General features: G+C 43.1%; 1 protein-coding gene across 1 annotated transcript; it reads left to right on the top strand.

Moving 5' to 3' along the window:
* Nucleotides 1–478: 478 nt before the first annotated feature.
* On the top strand, nucleotides 479–18,881 carry POLD2 (DNA polymerase delta 2, accessory subunit). The gene is made up of 11 exons (XM_060251555.1): nucleotides 479–620; nucleotides 1,792–2,049; nucleotides 5,467–5,588; nucleotides 10,298–10,421; nucleotides 10,751–10,865; nucleotides 13,096–13,294; nucleotides 13,930–14,010; nucleotides 15,079–15,236; nucleotides 15,407–15,534; nucleotides 16,493–16,594; nucleotides 18,574–18,881. The coding sequence occupies exons 2-11, from the start codon at nucleotides 1,830–1,832 to the stop codon at nucleotides 18,738–18,740; spliced, it is 1,416 nt and encodes a 471-aa protein (XP_060107538.1). The 5' UTR covers nucleotides 479–620; nucleotides 1,792–1,829; the 3' UTR covers nucleotides 18,741–18,881.
* Nucleotides 18,882–18,906: the final 25 nt, after the last annotated feature.

The following is an 18,906-nucleotide window of genomic DNA, read 5'->3' as shown; positions in this document are numbered from 1 at the left end:
AAGTAAAAAAAAAAAAGGAAGAGTCCTGTTGCATTTTAAAGACGGCTACATTTATTGTGGCAAAGGCTTCCCTGGGCGCGCCGGGGAGGAGCAGAGGCTCAGTTTCTTTACGAAAACGAGCATCGTCTTTATACTCGACCGCTGCAAATGCAAAGTAGTAGCGCGCGACTTCACTATTAGTGACCACGCATCCGACACCGTTTAGCTAAGCTAAACGCATAAAGATGTTGGCTGAGAAAAGCCTAGAGCGACACACGGAGGCACACAAGTTAAGCCAAGAAAAGACTTCTCTTCAAGGCGGGACAGTAGAGAAGGCTGGGGTAGAGCTCTGCTGTCCAACCCTCAATATTCTTCTTACATTGAAATAACGAAAGACCCGAGCAGAGGACCGGAAGTGCCGTAAATTCGGCAGAGTGTTTCACCCCTTTGTTTTACGTATGGCCACCGACCAATTAAAGGGGCGGAGACGTTTTGCCTCACTTCCTGTGGGCGCGTTTGTTTTTTGACGTCAGTACGTTTCGCGCCTTTTCTTTCTATAAGCCTCTTTAGCTGGTATCCCGTGTTGCCTTGCGCGGGTTGGAAATGTGATGCTCGTTTTTCTTCATCCAAAATGGGAGCAGGTGAGCTTGCTGTTAGGCCCTTTAGTCAAGGGGGAGAGAGTTGTGAGACCAGGGCTTGTGGTGGTTGCTGTTAAAGGGACACGTTGCGCCTAATTGGAGGCTGGGCAATTAAGTGGTGTCTGGACTCCAGCAGAGGTAAGCGCTGCGAAGTGCATGTCATATCTGTATAACACTTGTTAGCACAGTTCCAAAGAAACTGGATAAGAATAGAAAACAAACAGTCTCTGGCACCACAAAGGGCTGCACCTTATTTCAGTTTAAGGCAGGAATGGCTAAATTGCAGCTTGGGAACCACATGTGGCCCTTTCACACACATTGTGTCGCTCTCAAAGCCCCCACTGCCTTCTTGGCCAGCTTGGAGAAGGCATTTCTCTCTTTAAATTACTTCTCCAAGTCAAGCCAGCCAGCAGCTTGAAGAATGCATGTAAAGTTAAAGTTACTTTTGTCCATCTCTTCCTCCCTCCCCTCTCCCCATCTATTTGCTTTCTTCCCTCCTTCCTTCCTGTTTTGAGGCTCTCAAACATCTGATGTTCATGGCTTGTGGCTCTCAAACATCTGACATTTATACTATGTGGCTCTTATGTTAAGCAAGTTTGGCCTCCCCTTGTTTAATGTTTTGTGATATGATCACTTCATCAGCAGTGCAGAGCAAATAACTTATACAGATCTGGTTTTGTGATTTTTTTGTTTGTTTGCAGCCCTGCTGGTAATTTTTTTGTTAAAGTATAAGTGCAGACATGTGGGAGCCACTGTAGAATAGAGGTGGCCATAATATTATGTTTGAATGTAATGCACCCAGGTTCCCCTTCTGTTCAGTCCTAATGCACTCTAGGTAGCTTTGGTCAAATTGCTTTCTGTGCCTCCCTTTATTTGTTGAAATTTTACCTGGCTTGTTTTCTAAGCAGTTCAGGGTAGTGCTCATAACTCTTCTTGCTTTCATTTTATCTAAGCATCCCTGAGAGCCATGCTAGGTTGAAAAAGAGTTATTGGTCTAAGGATATTCACAAGCTATATGGTAGTGGGAATTTAAAATTAGGATTCTTTAGACCAAAATTGCTGCCTAAGTTACTTCAAGGCTTGTATACACTGCCCTGAATTCTATAGAGGAAGGATAAGCTATAAAAATCCCTATTTTTCAATGCCTGTTTTTTAATTTTCTTTTCTCTTGCAGAAACTTCTTGCCTAGGTCTGTAGTCCATTCTGGAAGCCATGTTCTCAGAGCAGGCAGCTCCATCTGCCCATAACCTCTTGACCTCCCCTTCTTCTGTTGCCTCTACATTTGTCCGTGTGCCCGTTTCTACATATACCAACTGCTCTCAGAACTTCAGGCTTGGGGAGAGAACCTTCAACCGGCAATATGCCCATATTTATGCCACACGTCTCATTCAGATGAGACCCTTGCTGATGGAACGAGCCAGACGGAAATGGGGTAAGTTTGTGAGCAAAGTAGTTTCCTCTCATGTTGTTGTGAATTTGGGGTTGTTAGTTGTCTACAGTGAAACTAGTGTGTCAAGGTCATTGTGACTATACTGGAGCAGATGGTATGGTAATTGCTCCTTAACACAGAGTGCTCCATGTGCTTGCTATTATATATATTCTGGACTTGCTTAGGAGGCATTATTCTGGAGTAATGTGCTCACTGCAGAACTCTGCCTTAACTGAGTTGTGAATGAGGTTCGAAAAGTGCATAGACTTAAGATGATTATAATGTCATTTACATACTAGACTCCAGGTGGGTAGTCATGTTGGTCTGAAGCAGTAGAACAAAGTTTGACCATTAAGACAATAAAAGTTTTGTTCAAAGTGTGAGCTGAGTAAATATTTTGTATGCATGCACATGTCCTCAGAAGTGTGTGTGCACATGAAAGCTCACACCTTGAATAAAAGTTTTGTTGGTCTTAAAGGTGCCACTGGACTCTTTGTTTTACTAGACTATAGTTATAGTCTTAAGTATGTTTAGGATTAGACTTTTAGTTGGCTTAGAGCAGGGGTGTCAGCCATGTGATCCTCGGGCCAAATCAGGCCCCTGGAGGGTTCCTATCAGGCCTCCAAGCAACTGGCTGTCATCTGCTTCCTTCTCCCTCTCTTGCTTCCTTCTGCATAACAGCTTGCTTTGCCAGGCTTGCTCAATCGCACAGGAGCTACAGAGCAAAGCCTCTGTTTTCTCCATTGGCTGATGCTCCTCCCTTGGGGAGGAAGGGGGGAAGAGAGAGTTTGTTTTGCCAGGTTCTCTCAGTTGCTCACCAGAGCTACTGAGCCATACCTCTCTTCCTTCTATTGACTGAGGCTCCTCCCCTTCCTACTCCCCTGGAGAAGGAAGGAAAGAGCCAGAGTTTCCTTTGCCTAGTTCCCTAGATTGCATGGAAGAGATACAAAGAAAGTACCTTTAAGACTGAGTGCTAATGTTTTAAGCATTTTTTTTAAATCTTCAATTGTATTTTTCTGTATCCTGTATAAAGTTTATATCTCTGCCACCTGGCATGACATTTTATGACACATGGCCCGGCCCAACAGGGTCTCATTTATGTCAGATCTGGTCCTCATAACAAATGAGTTTGACATCCCTGGCTTAGAGCTACATAGTTGTGTACTTGAACTGTGGCTTAGACTGTAAATCCCATCTCTGAGTTATTACTTTGTTCCTGTCAGGATCAGTTGCCCACCTTAGCCAAAGAACTGCAACATGTAGAACTTCTAGTTATGTAGGAAAACAACTGAAGTTGCCAAGCAGTTTCTGAGAAAGATTTCATAATAGTTGAAAAACTTTTTTTATTAGACAATTTTAAACTTTGTTTATTTCATTAATAGCCTGCCTTTTTACTGGGACTCAAGGCAGATTACAAAACATAGAAAACCATCATAAACGTAGGACATCCAGTAAATAATACAATGGTATTAGGACAGCAGAATTAGAAAACAATGCATACAAAAAATGTCTAAAGCATGATATACCAGAATGCAGAAAGTGGAATGCAAAGGTAGAAGGAGAGGTGGCACAGAATCAGTTACTCCTCTAAGCTCAGCTGTTCTTTTATAATTAAGGGCCAGCCATTCACTAATGTCATGCCCTACAACAGATAACCTCTGCAGCTCACAACTGTTGAGAAGTACCTGTAGAGTGAACTGGTTTGATTTACACATGAGCCAGATCTTGCCCTTGTACTGATGGGAAAAGTCCCATCTGGTGGTTATCAGGAGGCCTTAGATGTTATGAGCATATGTGAATGTCTGAGGTCTTGTAATGAATTCCAAACACCAGATAATGGGGTACTTTAACAGGCACTGATCTCCCCACTGGAGGCCCAAAGGAGCTTACATCATTATCCTCATCCCCATTTAATGGGTACAACAACCCAGTGAGGTAGGTCAGTGTGAGAGTGAGACTGGCCCTAGGTCACCCAGCAGACATCCATGGCAGAGTGGGATTTGAACCTTGATCTCCTAGGTCCTCATACAAGACTCAGCAGGTAGACCACATACACAGTATTGTACTATGGTAATTTATTTATTTCAATTTATATCTCATCCTTCCTGCATGCAGGCTCAGAGTTGGTAACAACAATAGAAAATATCCAAACAATTCAAAAATAATCATGTAAACAATAATTAAAACAGTTAAAAGAAAATTAATCAGCAATAATTTCTGAATCCTGGGGCAAAAAGGACCTGCTGGCTGAAAGTGCAGTAATAAGTCAGTAACATGGACAGTTTTCAGCAGGGGAGGTCAAAATAGTTGGATATTCACCACCTCAGCCAAAGTCCTGGCAAAATAGCTCCATTGTACAGGACCTGCAAAATTGCAGTAAGTCTTGCAGGGTCCTGATCTCAAGTGGGAGCAATATTCCACGGGACCAGGGCAGAAAAGTCTGGTCAAGGCGAAGCAGATGTTCTTTGGGCTAGTGGCAACCAGCAAATGCTGGTCTGCAGAGCACACGGCTCTCTGGAGCACATAATAGGGAGAGATGATCCCTTAGATATGTCAGTTCCATGCTGCATATGGCTTTAAAAGTCGTCTAGGAAAGGCAATGAATTAGTAACTGAAGTTTAGATGAGATTTGGTGCAGTTTCACAGGTTGTCACTAGAGTGCAGTATCTAGTTTCTGTGAAATGTTGCTGTTTTTCATAAGAAATTACAGCATTAGGTTTGCCTTGTCTGCATAGAACCATGGACTCTCTGCAAGTGGTTCTGGGCTATGCACAGAACTAGAGTGAGCAAAAATGTTGGATTTGATTTTTTTGTATGTTTGGGATGTCTGGTTAATGGCATGATCTTCCATGTAACTTTACCATATTAGAATGCATGTGGGTGTGTTTCCCTTACACAGCCAGCTAATTACTCCCAGGTCCTGAAAGCTGCATAGTGCCTGTCCTGATCTTGCATGCCTGCATAATGAATAGAAGGAGTTGTAGCACAGCATAGGTGGTAGAGTCTGCATAGAGGAAAGACCTGAAAAGCCCCACTCAGTAAATTACAAGGTAGGAAAACATTATGCTAGCTTGAGGATTCAGAAACACGTTTCCCAGCCTTGGTAATTATTTAAAGTCATTGCAGTGTGATTTCTTCTGCAAGATTGTGTCAGCACTAGAAATGCACTTTTTCTTCTGATCTAGAGTTGCATGTGGCAGAGTTAGACTTCTTAGAGAATGGATGGCAGAGAGAAAGGTAGGTCACAGTTTCGTTTTGAGGTATCTTATGGAATGGAGGAGTGAGGCAGAATATTCTCAGATGAGCCATTTAGTGATCATTCTTGTGAGAGCAAGTAGGATCCCCTTTTAGTGTCTCAGCCTAGTCAACATCCCTAGTCCATGAAAGGCTCCTGAGATTTGTCTTGTCTTTGTCTTGAAGGGAACAAAATTACAGTGAAGAAACTGTGTGAGCTGCAGATAGCTGAGAAATGCTGTGTGGTGGGAACTCTCTTCAAGTCGATGCAGCTTCAGCCCTCCATCCTGCGAGAAATCAGTGAAGAGGTAATGTGAGTAAATGAATTTGTAAGGTCCATGTAGGGCAACCATGACAGAACTATAGTGGAATGACTAAAATCTGCCATAACAAGGAGCACTTTTTTCACTTTACTGAGTTTTTAATCTAATTCAATCTACATGAGAACTCTTCCACTCTATCATAAGACTACTGCATACTAGGAAATGGGCTCTACCACACTGAGCCTGCCTCTTGATCTTAGGCATCTCCTGGTGGAAAAGGCTGTTTCTTCATCAGAGGATTCTTTGCTTTGAAGGAAGACTTTGCATTTAGCAAAGTGGAAAGGTAGGATTCAATCCCATTGCTTTTTCATCATGTTCTGCAATATCTTTGTCTCCCTTCTCTTCCCTGCCCCATTTTTCTTTGCTTAACAATTAACCCCAATAAAACATCTTATGAAGCGGCTTGCTCGTTACTTAATGATCTTTTAGTTGTACTGTAGAGTTTTCAAGGCAAGATACTTTTGGAGGTGGTTTGCCAGTGCCTACCTCTGCCTTATATTCCTTGGAGGTCTCCCAACCAAATACTAGCCAGGGCTGACGTTCCTTAGCTTCCAAGATCTGACAAGATTGGGCTAGTCTGGACTATCCAGATCAGGATCATATACATATCCCAAGCTAGACTCCAGTGTATCTTAGGGTAAAAAAAAAAATCCCTCCACCATTATTACTGTTATTTTTGCATTTGAAAAGCCAATGTATTTTGCAGGACTGAAACATCCAGAGCCTGGAAATACAGAGGTGAAAAATAACTTCATTAATAATAACTAATTGTGCATTTTGTTTGGTTTTGTACCCCTAGAATGTATATGTCTGGTAAGGTAGATTTCTTCAGGTTATCAGGAGGTGTTGTATCTCTCGAGAGCACTCAGAAATATTTCTTAAATCAGTATGTTACGGGAGCAAAAAAGGAAAACTTAAAAACCCTGATGTGATTTATGTATAGTGGTAAAAAAAAAGCACCTGAATTGGTACAATTTTATTTCTAGAGTTATTTTGTACCCAAATGCTTTCTTGTTTACTAATAGAAAACTACCACTGGTAAATGGCTTCATCCTGTGGACACAGTTTACCAATGTGTGGGTGCAGTATTTTATGAAGAAAAGATTGTAGAGCCATTTCTCCACGAATTCTGTCATAAAAAGTGCAGCTAGGGTCAGAAATTAACCCTTTACCCCAAGATTGTCCAAAAGTTTTTACTGGGTTGATTTACTGTTAACTTGATCTCTTGTCAGGTTACCTTTTTTTGGTTGGAACCTCTATCTGCTCTTTGCCCACAAAAAAATTTACAGTTGGGTGGAAGCACAGCCCTGTCCAAGTTGTTCTTTAAAAAAAAATCTTAAGCATCTCCAAATAAAGGAGCACAGTTAGATGCTAGGAAATAACCATTCTTTGCCAGTCACAGACAAAACTAGGTTAGATGGACTAACTGCATAATTTTGAATGTTGAAGGTATCTGTTGAAATGAAGACATTACAGTTCCTCTGTCTGAAATCTCTGCCCCGCTGTCATGCTGTGGTTCTGTCATGCTGTGCCAGAAGTGATTAGCAGAGCTTTTGTTGTTCACTGAGACTAGTTGACTTCTTGGCCATCTAATAGATCATCAAGGCCATCATCACATCTCCATTTGGAGTGGGGTCACTTGCACAATTACAGTGAAAAAACAACAAAACACTACTTAAAACAAGATCATAGGACTGGCTGGAGTTTTGAAAGCAGAGATGATGAGTGAAGCATCTTGAAGCATTTATTTAAAGAGAACTCTTGGCTTGTTTTAGACATCAGTGTGATTTTTTTTTTAAAATGTCTGTTAAATCATTCATCTCTCAGTGCAGGTCAGAATAATACATTAAACTGATATGCTTTCACGAGGTCTTTGCTTCCTTTTAGAAGTAAAAACACCCCCTCCTCTGTGCAAAAGAAGTCCAGTTCCTTTTATTATTGAAATATGTGGGGAAAGTTTGGAGACCTGGGGTAAGGCTAGAATAGATTTTTTTTAAAATTAAGTAGGCTGAGATGAAAATTTAGCAGAAAAAGCTTTATCTTACTGTGCTGCTTGTTAAAAATTAGCAGAAATCTGGCAGCCCTAATCTTGATGAATTAACACTATACATCGCTCAAGAAGCTGGAGAAGTATCAGAACAACTTGAATTTATTGGCCTCATTGCTTGCACTTTTATCCTGCCCTTCCTCCAGGGAGATCTGAGTGGTGTACATAGTTCTCATCCATTTTATCCTTGAAACTATCCTGTGAGGTTAGGCTGAGAGAGAAAGACTGGCTTAAGGTCACCCAGTAAGTCTCATGGCAAGCAGGGATTTGAACCCAGGTTTCCCATGTCTGAGTCCAGCACACTAAGCCCTGCATCACACTGGCATTTTCTTCATGTTCCACTTGCATCACTTCTGCTAGTCTCTGGTGTATACCATTTGGAGCAGAATGGGGATGAAATGTTCCTTGCGTGGCTTATAGCTGTCAAGCTTGCTGAATCAGTATGATAGACACTTGAAAAATTCCCCCTCTGGAAGCCTTATCCTGTCAGCCACGTGGCTCAGCTCTTTAGTAAGTGAGGTCTTTGCTAGCTTTGAAAAGGACTGCAGTTGAGTAATAAGTTAGCTTGCCCTGCTAATGAACTCCTTTCAAACAGCACTTAGTGATTGTAAACACATGTGCTGGAGCTGAACCACCAAAGGTTGGTGGAAATCACGCTGCAGGAAATCACTGACCAGATGAGTAACATCACTTTTGGATAAGATTCCAAAACTGTTCCTTGCCACAGTCCTAGATACCAAATCTTAGAAGGAAACAATTTATAAATAATTGTTTGCACATTTTTTTTGTTGGCTTTGGGAAGTCGGCTCCATTCTACACAAGATAATTTTCTTTTACTGGCGTGCTTCCCCCCCCTGGTGTTTTATTAGTGTTACTCCTAGTGTTCTGATAAAGAGCTATGTTCATAATGATCTGGAACTCAAGGCTCTTAAAGTATCAAGTGTACTAATTACCAGTCCCAACAGATGCTAGGCTTTCTAACATGGACCAGTCCTGTGAGAGTGTATGTGGATGATGGGAAGGTGTTGAGTGGGGATACATAAATGCAGGTATAATTTTGTGCATCTTCTGTTAACAGAATAGTTGGAATTTTCTTCACTGGCTCACTGCAGCTTGCTGAAAGGAACATGTTAGAGTCTTCAGGCAACAGACCCAGTAATGAAGCTGCAGATGAAATGATGTTGGAGACAGTTCCACATACAGTAGCAAGCCTCTCTTGATGCTCACCCAGTGACCTTCCTTTCCCCACCATGCACAGAGGACTTGGGGGAAAGACAGGGGTCTTGTCTCCTTTGAGCTTCTCCATACTTCAGCACCCAAGCTCCCTGCCTCTCCAGCTGTTTCTTACCTTTCCCAGACTGTAGGGCAAGTAAGAATTCAAGAAAGAGGGTTATGTGAGCATAAGAGCAGTCATACCAAATCAGACCAATGGTCTAACATCCTGTCTCATACTGCAGTAAACACGATGGCCCTGGAAGCCTTCCACAAAGGATACGGATGTCAGAGGCATCCAGCATTGCTGTTCAGAGGGTTACTACCATGAATACAGAGATTTTGTTAATGCATTGCAGCTAGTAGCCGTCTGTGGACCTAGCCATTATGAATTTGTCTAATGCCCTTTTAAGATAATGAGAATTACTATATTCTGCAGCAAAGAATTCCACAAATCAATTTCTCTTTGAGTAACAAAGTACTTCCTTTTGTCTGCCCTGAATTTGCCTCCTATTAACTTCATGGGGGGGAAGTCTGTGCATTCTCTTGCCAGAGACTATGCAGCCCCTCCCTTTGGCAGCTAGATTTGTGGATGCCTGATGAAGGGGAAAGAAATGCATATGAACCAGATGGGAAGTGTGCCGCAGAGTGGTTTTTTTCTCCATGTGAGGGCTTTTGCAATGCTGTGGGTGTGCTTGCGCTGATACTTGGGAAGTGGGGCAGCAATGCACAGTAGGTAGGAATTGGGATAATGAATTAAGTACCCAAGTCTTGTGTGTGTAAGCTTGAGGCATGTTTCATTGCTTTTAAAAAAGGAAGCAAACAGGGTTTACGAGGAAGAAATGATACTGGTTGTTGCTTCTGAGCTCCTTTATCAAGGTAAAGGGACTGCCGTAGATTGCTTAATTAGTAAGAGGAACAGGCTGAGAAGAGACAAAACTCTCCAACTGTCCACCAGCAGAAGAGATCTGTGTGTGGAGTGACTTCTGAGCTCTTGGACCTGCCTTATCCAGCTGGTAATACACTTATTGCTACCATGACTTCATGGAAGTTTTTGCAAAGGCAGTTTTAAAAAGTCATTGTGTAGGTCACTTTTGGTGCATGGTCTTATTGTACCAAAGCTCTTTTCACTCCTGTGTTGTTCTACACCCAAACACTGCAGCTAATTACTTTTAGGAAAGGAAGTACCATAAAACATTGCATACACTAATCCAGAAGGCACAGCAGTGACTAAAACTTTGGTGTTCATAGTTGCAGGAATATTAGGTTTGAGTAATGTGTGCCTAGCCACCTCAACAGGGTCTCTCAAGCAGAAATTTTTCTAAACAGCTAAATTCTGGAGCTGCTGGCAGAATTGTTTCCTCTAGGAGGTCAGCTTTGCAGTAATGTAGGCATCGGCACTTTTTCACACCTTGGTGTCATTTTTCCTTGACAGCACAATCTGCCGCCACAGCCTCCCCGCACCAAGTATGTTCACCAGTTGGATGAGCTGATCTTGGAGGATGAGCTGCAGCGAATCAAACTGGAAGGAGCCATACAAATTGACAAACTGGTGACAGGTATGAGGGCCAAAGTGGGCAAACAAAGATCCTGGGGCCAAGGCATAGCTTTGATTCAGCAGCCTACACAGCAGCATGCAAGAGAGTAGAAGTCCATGCATTCTCCTGTAAGATAAATGTAATGGAGGAGGTTCTCACAGGCAAACTGGTGGGAGGCGGGGTGGTTAACCCATCCCCTGTCTGCTGATTCTGCCATGCATGTCCACTGAGTGGTAGGAGAGCCAAGATAGCTGAACATGATGACATGAAGCATGTTGGGGTTCCTGTACATCATGTGTTGGGGTGAATCAGCATTGAACTGCTGTTAATCCTGCCCCTTCCTTTTCCAGGGACCATCCTTGCTGTCTATGGCTCAGAAAGGGAAGATGGGAAGTTTCTGGTTGAAGATCACTGCTTTGCAGACATGCCAACCCAGCTGCCCATGATGGGGCCCAGTACAGATAGGTGAGGCTCACCGTAAGGGCACTCTCCCTATCCCACATGCTGCATCACATTGAGAGTCCATCTAGACCAGCATCCGATTTTCTAGCAGTAACCAGTGTGGAACAATGGAACGGTATCTTGTCTTTCTGCTACTTCCTGTGAAAAAAGGTACTGGGAGAATTTTTGGTCCATGCTTGATCGGTCTCATCTGCTATTACTGGTGTAGAACTTTGTATTTATGCTGGTTTATGAGACCCTGAAAGACCCTCATGGTACAGAGTGGTAAGCTGCAGTATTGTAGTCCAAACTCTGTTAAGAACCTGAGTTCAATCCCGGCAGAAGCTGGGTTCAGGTAGCTGGCTCAAGGTTGACTCAACCTTCCTTCCTTCCTTGGTTGGTAAAATGAGTACCCAGCTTGCTGGGGGGGGGGGAAATGTAGATGACTAGGAAAGGCAATGACAAACTACTCCGTAAAAAGTCTACCAAGAAAATGTCATGGTGTGATGTCATCCCATGGGTTGGTAACAGCTCAGTGCTTGCATAGGGTTGGCATTTATGGTGGTTTGAGACCCTGAAAAAGCCCCGTGATGCAGAGTGGTAAACTGCAGTATTGTAATCCAAGCTCTGCTAATGACCTTTATGAGACCCTGAGATTAGCCTTGGTCTTTTTGGAGGTAGCTTTGCTCAGTGTCTGTATGTTCCCTAGTAATGTTCTGACTGTGCTTCTTCTGATCCTTTCCCTCTTCCATGAAGACCATGCTGCTTGGCTAGAGGGAAACGTTAATACAGGGGAAGAGGATTTTTTCTGATAAGACTTAATGCAACCTGGATATTTCATACGTCAGTGTTTGTCAGGTTGGGTTTGATCTTAATGCCTTCCTGTTGTGCTGTTAGTAGATAGGGACTGGTAATTCCCATGACATTACAAGACATTATGCTTGCTTGGATTCCAAATGTCGATGCCAGGGGTTTTGGCAAAATCTAGACCTTCCTGCTTCCTCAGACATTCAGCCTGCTGTCAGTCCTGTTCCCTGGGCATATCCCCTAGTATCAGGTAGAACAGAAAGGCCAGATTACTGAGATCAGAAATGCCAGGGGGATGTGTCACTTCCTTTTCTTTTAGCACTTTTTTTTTTCTGCAGAGACTTCAGCTCTCTGAAACAGTGGCTGTCAGGAATCCTGCCCCAGTGATTTGGGGGAGGGAGCTCTGCTCAAATTCTGCTTCCAGAAAGCCATGAATGCCCACTTGGAATAAATTAGGCCAAGACAGGGAAGTGGGCATGATTTGTTCTAGTTCTACAACTTTGTTTCCAAAACAATGTGTTTAGTTTAGGGTCATGGACGTGGCAATGTTGGAAGATTAATGCTATCGTTTTAGGAAGGCTTTTGCTCCCTGACCTTCACGCCACTGTTCTCTGTGGCTTTTAAGAATGTGGAGTTGCTGTCCTAATTCCTTTTTTTTATTTTGTGTTTTTATTGCATCTTATGGCTCATAAGCTGGATCTTTAACAGAAAGCATGTTTTTAATACGTTTTTCTTGGGACCATGTTGCTTGGCTGGGAAGTAGGATCTAAATAGAAACAACAATGAATTTAATAGTAAAATGCCATCCAATAAGTGGATATGCACATACAGAGATTCCTATGCCATGTAAGTCCTGGATGTTTAGATTCCTTGCAGTTAAATAATCCATGTCTGCACAGTGAAGCACTTCTTGTTTCTGCTTTATCAGTGCAATACAAGTAGCCCATTTGTAGGGTCAGGGACCGTTTACTATTCGAGAACTGGTATAGCTAGTGGTTCAGCCCTGAGCTATGAATCAGGAAGTCTGGTTCAAGTATAGACTCTGCCCATGAGCTATCTAGTGATTTAAAGCACATTGATCTCAGCATTATGAGGATCGTTATGTTTGCCTGCTTCTGCAGGGTGGTTGTAAAGCTTACAAGCAACTAAGTTATGAGGATTTGTTTGAACATTTTTAAGTGCTATAAAAATGCTGAGCTGTTATCTTACCCAGTCCACCCATGTCCCTTTACGGAAGTCACACTGAAAACCCTGCTGCTTCCTGATGGCTTTACTAGAACCACAAGAAACCTGACTTTTCTCCTTTCCCTATAGCTAAAGATAGTTGCTTGTGTCTTGAGGCTAGCCATGGCACTTTCTTGATTCCTCGGATGTAAAGGTGCAGATAGCAAGGCTTCATGGCATGAGCTGAGAACCTGGTATCTGTGATTTGTATTTTGTCCTGCAGGTTTGTCTTACTAGTGTCAGGCCTGGGCCTTGGAGGCAAGAGCGGAGAGAGTCTCCTGGGCATGCAGCTCCTGGTGGACATGGTCACGGGCCAGCTGGGCGCTGAAGGAGAGCAGAGCAGTGCGGCCCTCATCTCTCGAGTCATCCTGGCGGGTAACCTGCTCAGCCAAAATACCCAGAGCAGGGACACCATAAACAAGGTGAACTGCCAAATGGAGTGTTGCTAGTTGCACATACAAAATGTTGTATCCCAGGCTGCCTGTCTGGAAATATTTCTTGCAGCTTTGCTTGGAGGCACAGCAAGCAGGAGAAGTCATCCCTCCACTTCCATGTGGCTGATGTTACAGACTGATTTGTAGGGTTATAATTTTGTAAGAACATGCCAACACTTTCCACTGGTGGGGTGGTATTAGATGGCAAGCCTGCCAACCTCTCCCGAGGAGAGATTCCAATATAAACAGTTAATGTTCAATGCGAGAAATCCAAAGCTCTGCATTTTTATTACCTCTCTGGTTTTTGGTACAAGCTCAGTTTTTTTACTGTGTTCTCCTCCTGTCCTTTCTCTTTTTGACGTCAGAGATTGTCTTGGATTTGCAAGGAACTATATACTTGAAATTCTGTGCAGTATGCTTGTCCCTCTTCTTGTTTTATCTTATAAGAAGCCCGGAAGATGATGGTTGTTCTTAAGCTTGTCATCCTAAACTAAACTGTAGCCATCTACCAGAAAGTTCTAACCTTGTAGATTATCTTGTTATGTCTCCATTTGACCAGTTAAATATTTATTCACTGTTCCACACACCCCCCCCATCTGATCTCTTTGTATGCTCTTATCCAGGCCAAGTACCTGACCAAGAAGACTCAGGCTGCTAGTGTAGAAGCTGTGAAAATGCTGGATGAAATCCTGCTTCAGTTGTGTGTGAGTGCCAATTTTTGACATGGGGATGGAAAGATTCAGTTGTGGTGGGTCTTCTGTCTTTAGATCAGCTTCTAGGTATTGCTAAGGGTTTTTCAACCAAGAAGCAGGGAATTAAGCCTCCCTGGATAGCTACTGAGGGGAGAGCCAGAGATAAATAAGCTCTCATCTTGGCGCCTCCCAAGCGAGAGCAAGGACACCACCAAGAGGGAGGATGTAACTATCCTTAGCGAAAGATAAGCGGCGTGTTAAAGTAGCAATTGCGGGGATGACCGTAGATTTATTATGAGAAGTGATTTAAAGCCCCAGTCTTTGAAGTATATTCATAAATACCAATGGCTCAGACTATACGTTATCCGTTTCAATAGTTCTATGTAGAGAGTAACATTGTTGTAATCAATAAATGAAACTTAGTTTCTTAACCAAGTCATCTTTGATCATTTTTGGGACTTCAATGAACCCTTTGCTGACAGCATTAACACCTGGGAAATTCCTTATTAGAAAGAAGGGCAAGAACAGTAGGTGGGGAATTCACTATGAAGATACATTCTGGGTTTTGAGGGTGTCTGGGACAATCTTGTGCTTCCTTTTAGCAACTGGTCATGCTTCAATGGAAAGGCTCATTCATTGTTCATATTAATGATAGATTAGAGAACCCAAATGGTGCCCTGAGTTTCCAAAAGTACAGACAACCCATAATTCAGAGCTGTTAGTCTGCTATCATAGTGTCTCTAGGGAGCATCTGGAAGTAGAGCAGTGCTAGAACTTGTTTGTCAGTTCTGCCACCACACCCAGTTATGTTTGGTGCAGACCATGATTTTGCAAACTTAACCCAAACCCTAGTTTTCAACTCTGTTTTACAGGCTGATTGCAAACCATGGCTTGTCAATTCATGTGTTGCAGTTAACCATAATTAAGCTTCCTTAATAATGGTTTGTGATGCCTGAATTAACCCACAGCTCATTCTGTAAACTTCTGGGTGTGGAACTGAACAAGCGGTGACTTTTAACAGGCTAGCTTGTTCCCTTGCTGCTGGGACTCTTCACTGAGTGTCTACTTTTACCCTTTCAGATGTCTGTGCCCATAGATGTGATGCCTGGTGAGTTTGACCCCACGAATTACACATTACCTCAGCAGCCATTGCATCGCTGCATGTTTCCTCTGTCGAGTCCTTATTCCACCCTGCAACTGGTCACCAACCCCTACCAGGCGATTATTGATGGTGTCAGGTAAATGCAGATCTTCTCCTTGGAGAAAAACTATTAATGGTGAATTCTCTTTGACAAGTGCATTTTCTGCAGTCGTATCCCTGGCAGAGAAACTGGCTATTGCAGTAGTGGGGTCTCTGCCAAGCTTTCGTGTCATCATTTTACTCCTAAAGAATTCATCCTCTGTTTAGGTTTTTGGGGACATCTGGCCAGAACATCAGCGACATCTTCAAATTCAGCAGCATGTCTGATTACCTGGAAATCTTGGAATGGACTCTGAGGATTGGGCATATCAGTCCCACAGCCCCGGATACACTTGGTAATGTCATTGAAGGCATTTTGTGACTTTCATTTAGTTGGATGGGCCAGGATAGCTCTGACCAAATGACTGTGTGTTGTATTTATTTATTTGATTTATATTCCGGCTCACCTGGCAGGAATGCACAGGTACATGCAGAAGCCCATCCACGTATTGCTGCTGAAATCTCCCTTACGCATCTTCTACTTTGAATGTACCTGGAGGATAGGGTTATGTAGGTAGTACTGGCCAGAAGCATGCTGTTCCACACTGACTTGAAAGGGGATTATATGTCTTGCCATTTCTTAAAATTAGAAGCACGTTTTAGAGCTGTTCTAGAACAGTCAGCTTTGCATTATCCAGGAGCCTAGTACTGAAGTCCAGTAAGCAAAGGCATTGAGGCTCTGGATGCAGGGGAATGTATTGCACACACAACAGAAATGTCAAGGGGAATTATCAAGGGTGTCAAGTGTTTCCCGACTGAATCCTAGAAGGGGTGGCCAAGTGCCAGAACTTGCTCAATGTCTAACGTTCCACCTCTTTTCCCCCTTCTGCCTTTCTTTGCTGTTTCCCTCCTACCATTGCTGCTGTTGAGTGATGGTAGGTTTTACACAATGAATGTAAAGATGCAAAATTCAATTTTTACCAGAGAAGTGGCTGGCTTTTAAATATGTAATAAAAGCCTAAAAAGGAATCGGGGGCCATGGCAGATGTTGGTCTTGCACTGACAAAATGTCTGCCTGCTGTTTCACCCTCGGTTACAAAATGTATGGTCACAGACAGTGCATATCTGGATGGAGGCCATGCTGATGTATGTGTGACTCTCTTTTATAAAAGTTTCCAAGATTCTCAGCTCTCTTCAGTTTCAACTTCTTATTACTTGATATATGCCAATAAAGGTTGGCTATTGGAACTTCAACTGAGGCTATATACTGCCTGATGTTGGGAAGCTCTTTAAAGGCCCCCTTTTGTCTTCCAGGCTGTTATCCGTTTTACAAGACTGACCCATTTATCTTCACTGACTGCCCTCATATCTTTTTTTGTGGGAATGCACCTTTCTTCAAATCCAAAGTAGTTAAAGGTAAGACAGTAAAGGAGGGTGACCAAATAGCTTTGAAGACTTTGACTTCTGACCTGTTCAAGGTCTGTCTCAGAGTTCTGCAGGCTTCCTATAAGCATTGTATCTGGGTTTAGGTTGATTTTTCAGAACTTACCTGGAGTAAAAAGTTTGCCAGTAATCCAGAAGTCCCCTTGGTAAGTATGGGGAAAGTGTTCTATGTATACTTCTGAGCAGAGCTTTTTTTGTAGCAGGAATGCCTTTGAATATTAGGCCACACACCCCTGGTTTAGCCAATCCTCCAACAGCATACAGGGCCTACTGTAAGCTCCAGGAGGATTGGCTACATCAGGAGCATGTGGCCTAATATGCAAAGGAATTCCTGCTACAAAAAAAAGCTCTGCTTCTGAATCCCATGGGCCTTTACAGACAAGATTTCCATGGTATAAGCTTTTGGGATTCAAAGCACCCTTTGTCATAGCTTAAGAATGCTTATTTCTGACTTTTCCTTATCTTCTTTGTTCCAACTTGCAGTGAGGGAGGGCAAGACATTTAAACTCATGGGGAAAGAAAATAATTCCTTGGCTGTTAATCTGCAAATTGGGGCTCTGCCCACTGGGGCTTAGAGTTCACTTCCATCCTGACTCTGTAAAACTCAGTCAGTCAAGAGAGAAGAACAGATCTAGGATATAATCCTCTGCATTCCAGTGTTCAGGCATTAAATAGAACAGGCTTATCCCTCCCATGTCCCATAGCTCCAAAACATGAGCTTTGCCTTTCCTGGATTCTGCTGGGACTTATGAATCTAGGGTGGTGGCTTCCCTGCAGAAAGTAGCTGCTGCACTCACCAGTGCCGAAAACAAATGACACTAGGTGCATCTCAGGATGGTTTTTAGCATTTGAACATAGGCTCAGGGCTGGTCTTCATTACTCCTTGAAAGCATTTACACAGCTTCTGCAGGCAAGCACATTCTGTAATCTACCTCGCAGGGTGTCTGAGAATCAGGCTGCTGGTGGTTACGAGTGGAGGACTCTAATCTGGAGAACCAGGTTTGATTTCCCCACTCCTCCTCCACATGAAGCCAGCTGGGTGACCTTGGGCCAGTCCCAGTTCTCTCAGAACTCCCTCATCCCCTACTTCACCTACCTCACAGGGTGTCTGTTGTGGGAAGGCGATCGTAAGCCACTTTGAGGTTCCTTAGGTAGAGAAAGCGGGGTATAAAAACCAACTCATCTAGTGTCCTGGCCCTACTGATAAATCTCCTGATGGCACCTGGGGTTTTTTTGGCCACTGTGCGACACAGAGTGTTGGACTGCATGGGCCATTGGCCTGATCCAACGTGGCTTCTCTTAATACTTCTGGACTCTTCAGTAGCATTTGCAGACTTGCTGGCACAAATCAGCCAGAAAGATTAAAGCTCTAAAACATCAGAAAGATTAAAGCTCTAAAACATCAACAAAAGGAATACATTCTTGATACCACTGCAATTTTAGTCTGTACCTTATCATGGAAGATATAATGATATAAGGAATGTGACTGGACTGCTTCTAGGCTCCAGCAAGATTCTCAGAATCTGCCTGGGTTTGATGCTGCATGTTGTCCCCAGTCCAGCTGTGTGTGTGCAGCAAATTGATCACACCTGACAGCTAGTGGGCCTTCATGTGGCTTCACAGCTCATTAGGTTTTGGTTCAGTACTGATGTGGATGTGCCTCTAGAGGTCAGCACCACATACAGAAGCTTCATATGCTTGCAGATCTCTCTTGCTGGAGCAGGGTGAACGTATAAAGCTGAAGTTCTTGGTTACCAAAACTAAAAAGTTTAGAAGGACATGATCGCCGTCTGCATTTCCTGATTTTTACAGATCTGATAGAAACAAGTGTCCATAGTATGTTTCTACCTATCTTATTCACATAGTCCTTCACCTAACCTTGCAAGCAGATTAATTGCACCATGCCCTTTTCATTCATTCATTGTGTTGTGGCTTTTTTCCTGCCTTACCAGGTGAAGATGGTCAGAAGGTCTTGTTGGTGACTCTTCCGGACTTCAGCACATCGCAGACTGCTTGCTTGATCAACCTGCGTGACCTCGCTTGCCAGCCAGTCACTTTCTCTGCCTTTGGTGCTAATGATGATGAGGAGGAAGAGGGAGCAATGGATACTGGGCCTTGAAGAGACTTTTTGGCAGCTTGCCTTCTTCCCAGAGGATTTTTACATCTTAAAAAACGGGGTGCCAGAAATGGGCCCTCAGCCTATATTTATGAAATTTTGGCTTGTGCCAGGAAGCACAATAAAGAACACTTTCCTTTTCTATTTTGTGCCTTTGCCCTGTTCATGG

This window comes from Heteronotia binoei, chromosome 12 (genome assembly GCF_032191835.1).
Source record: "Heteronotia binoei isolate CCM8104 ecotype False Entrance Well chromosome 12, APGP_CSIRO_Hbin_v1, whole genome shotgun sequence".
In the NCBI taxonomy this organism is placed as follows: Eukaryota; Metazoa; Chordata; class Lepidosauria; order Squamata; family Gekkonidae; genus Heteronotia; species Heteronotia binoei.
This window is presented reverse-complemented; position numbering and strand designations above follow the sequence as displayed.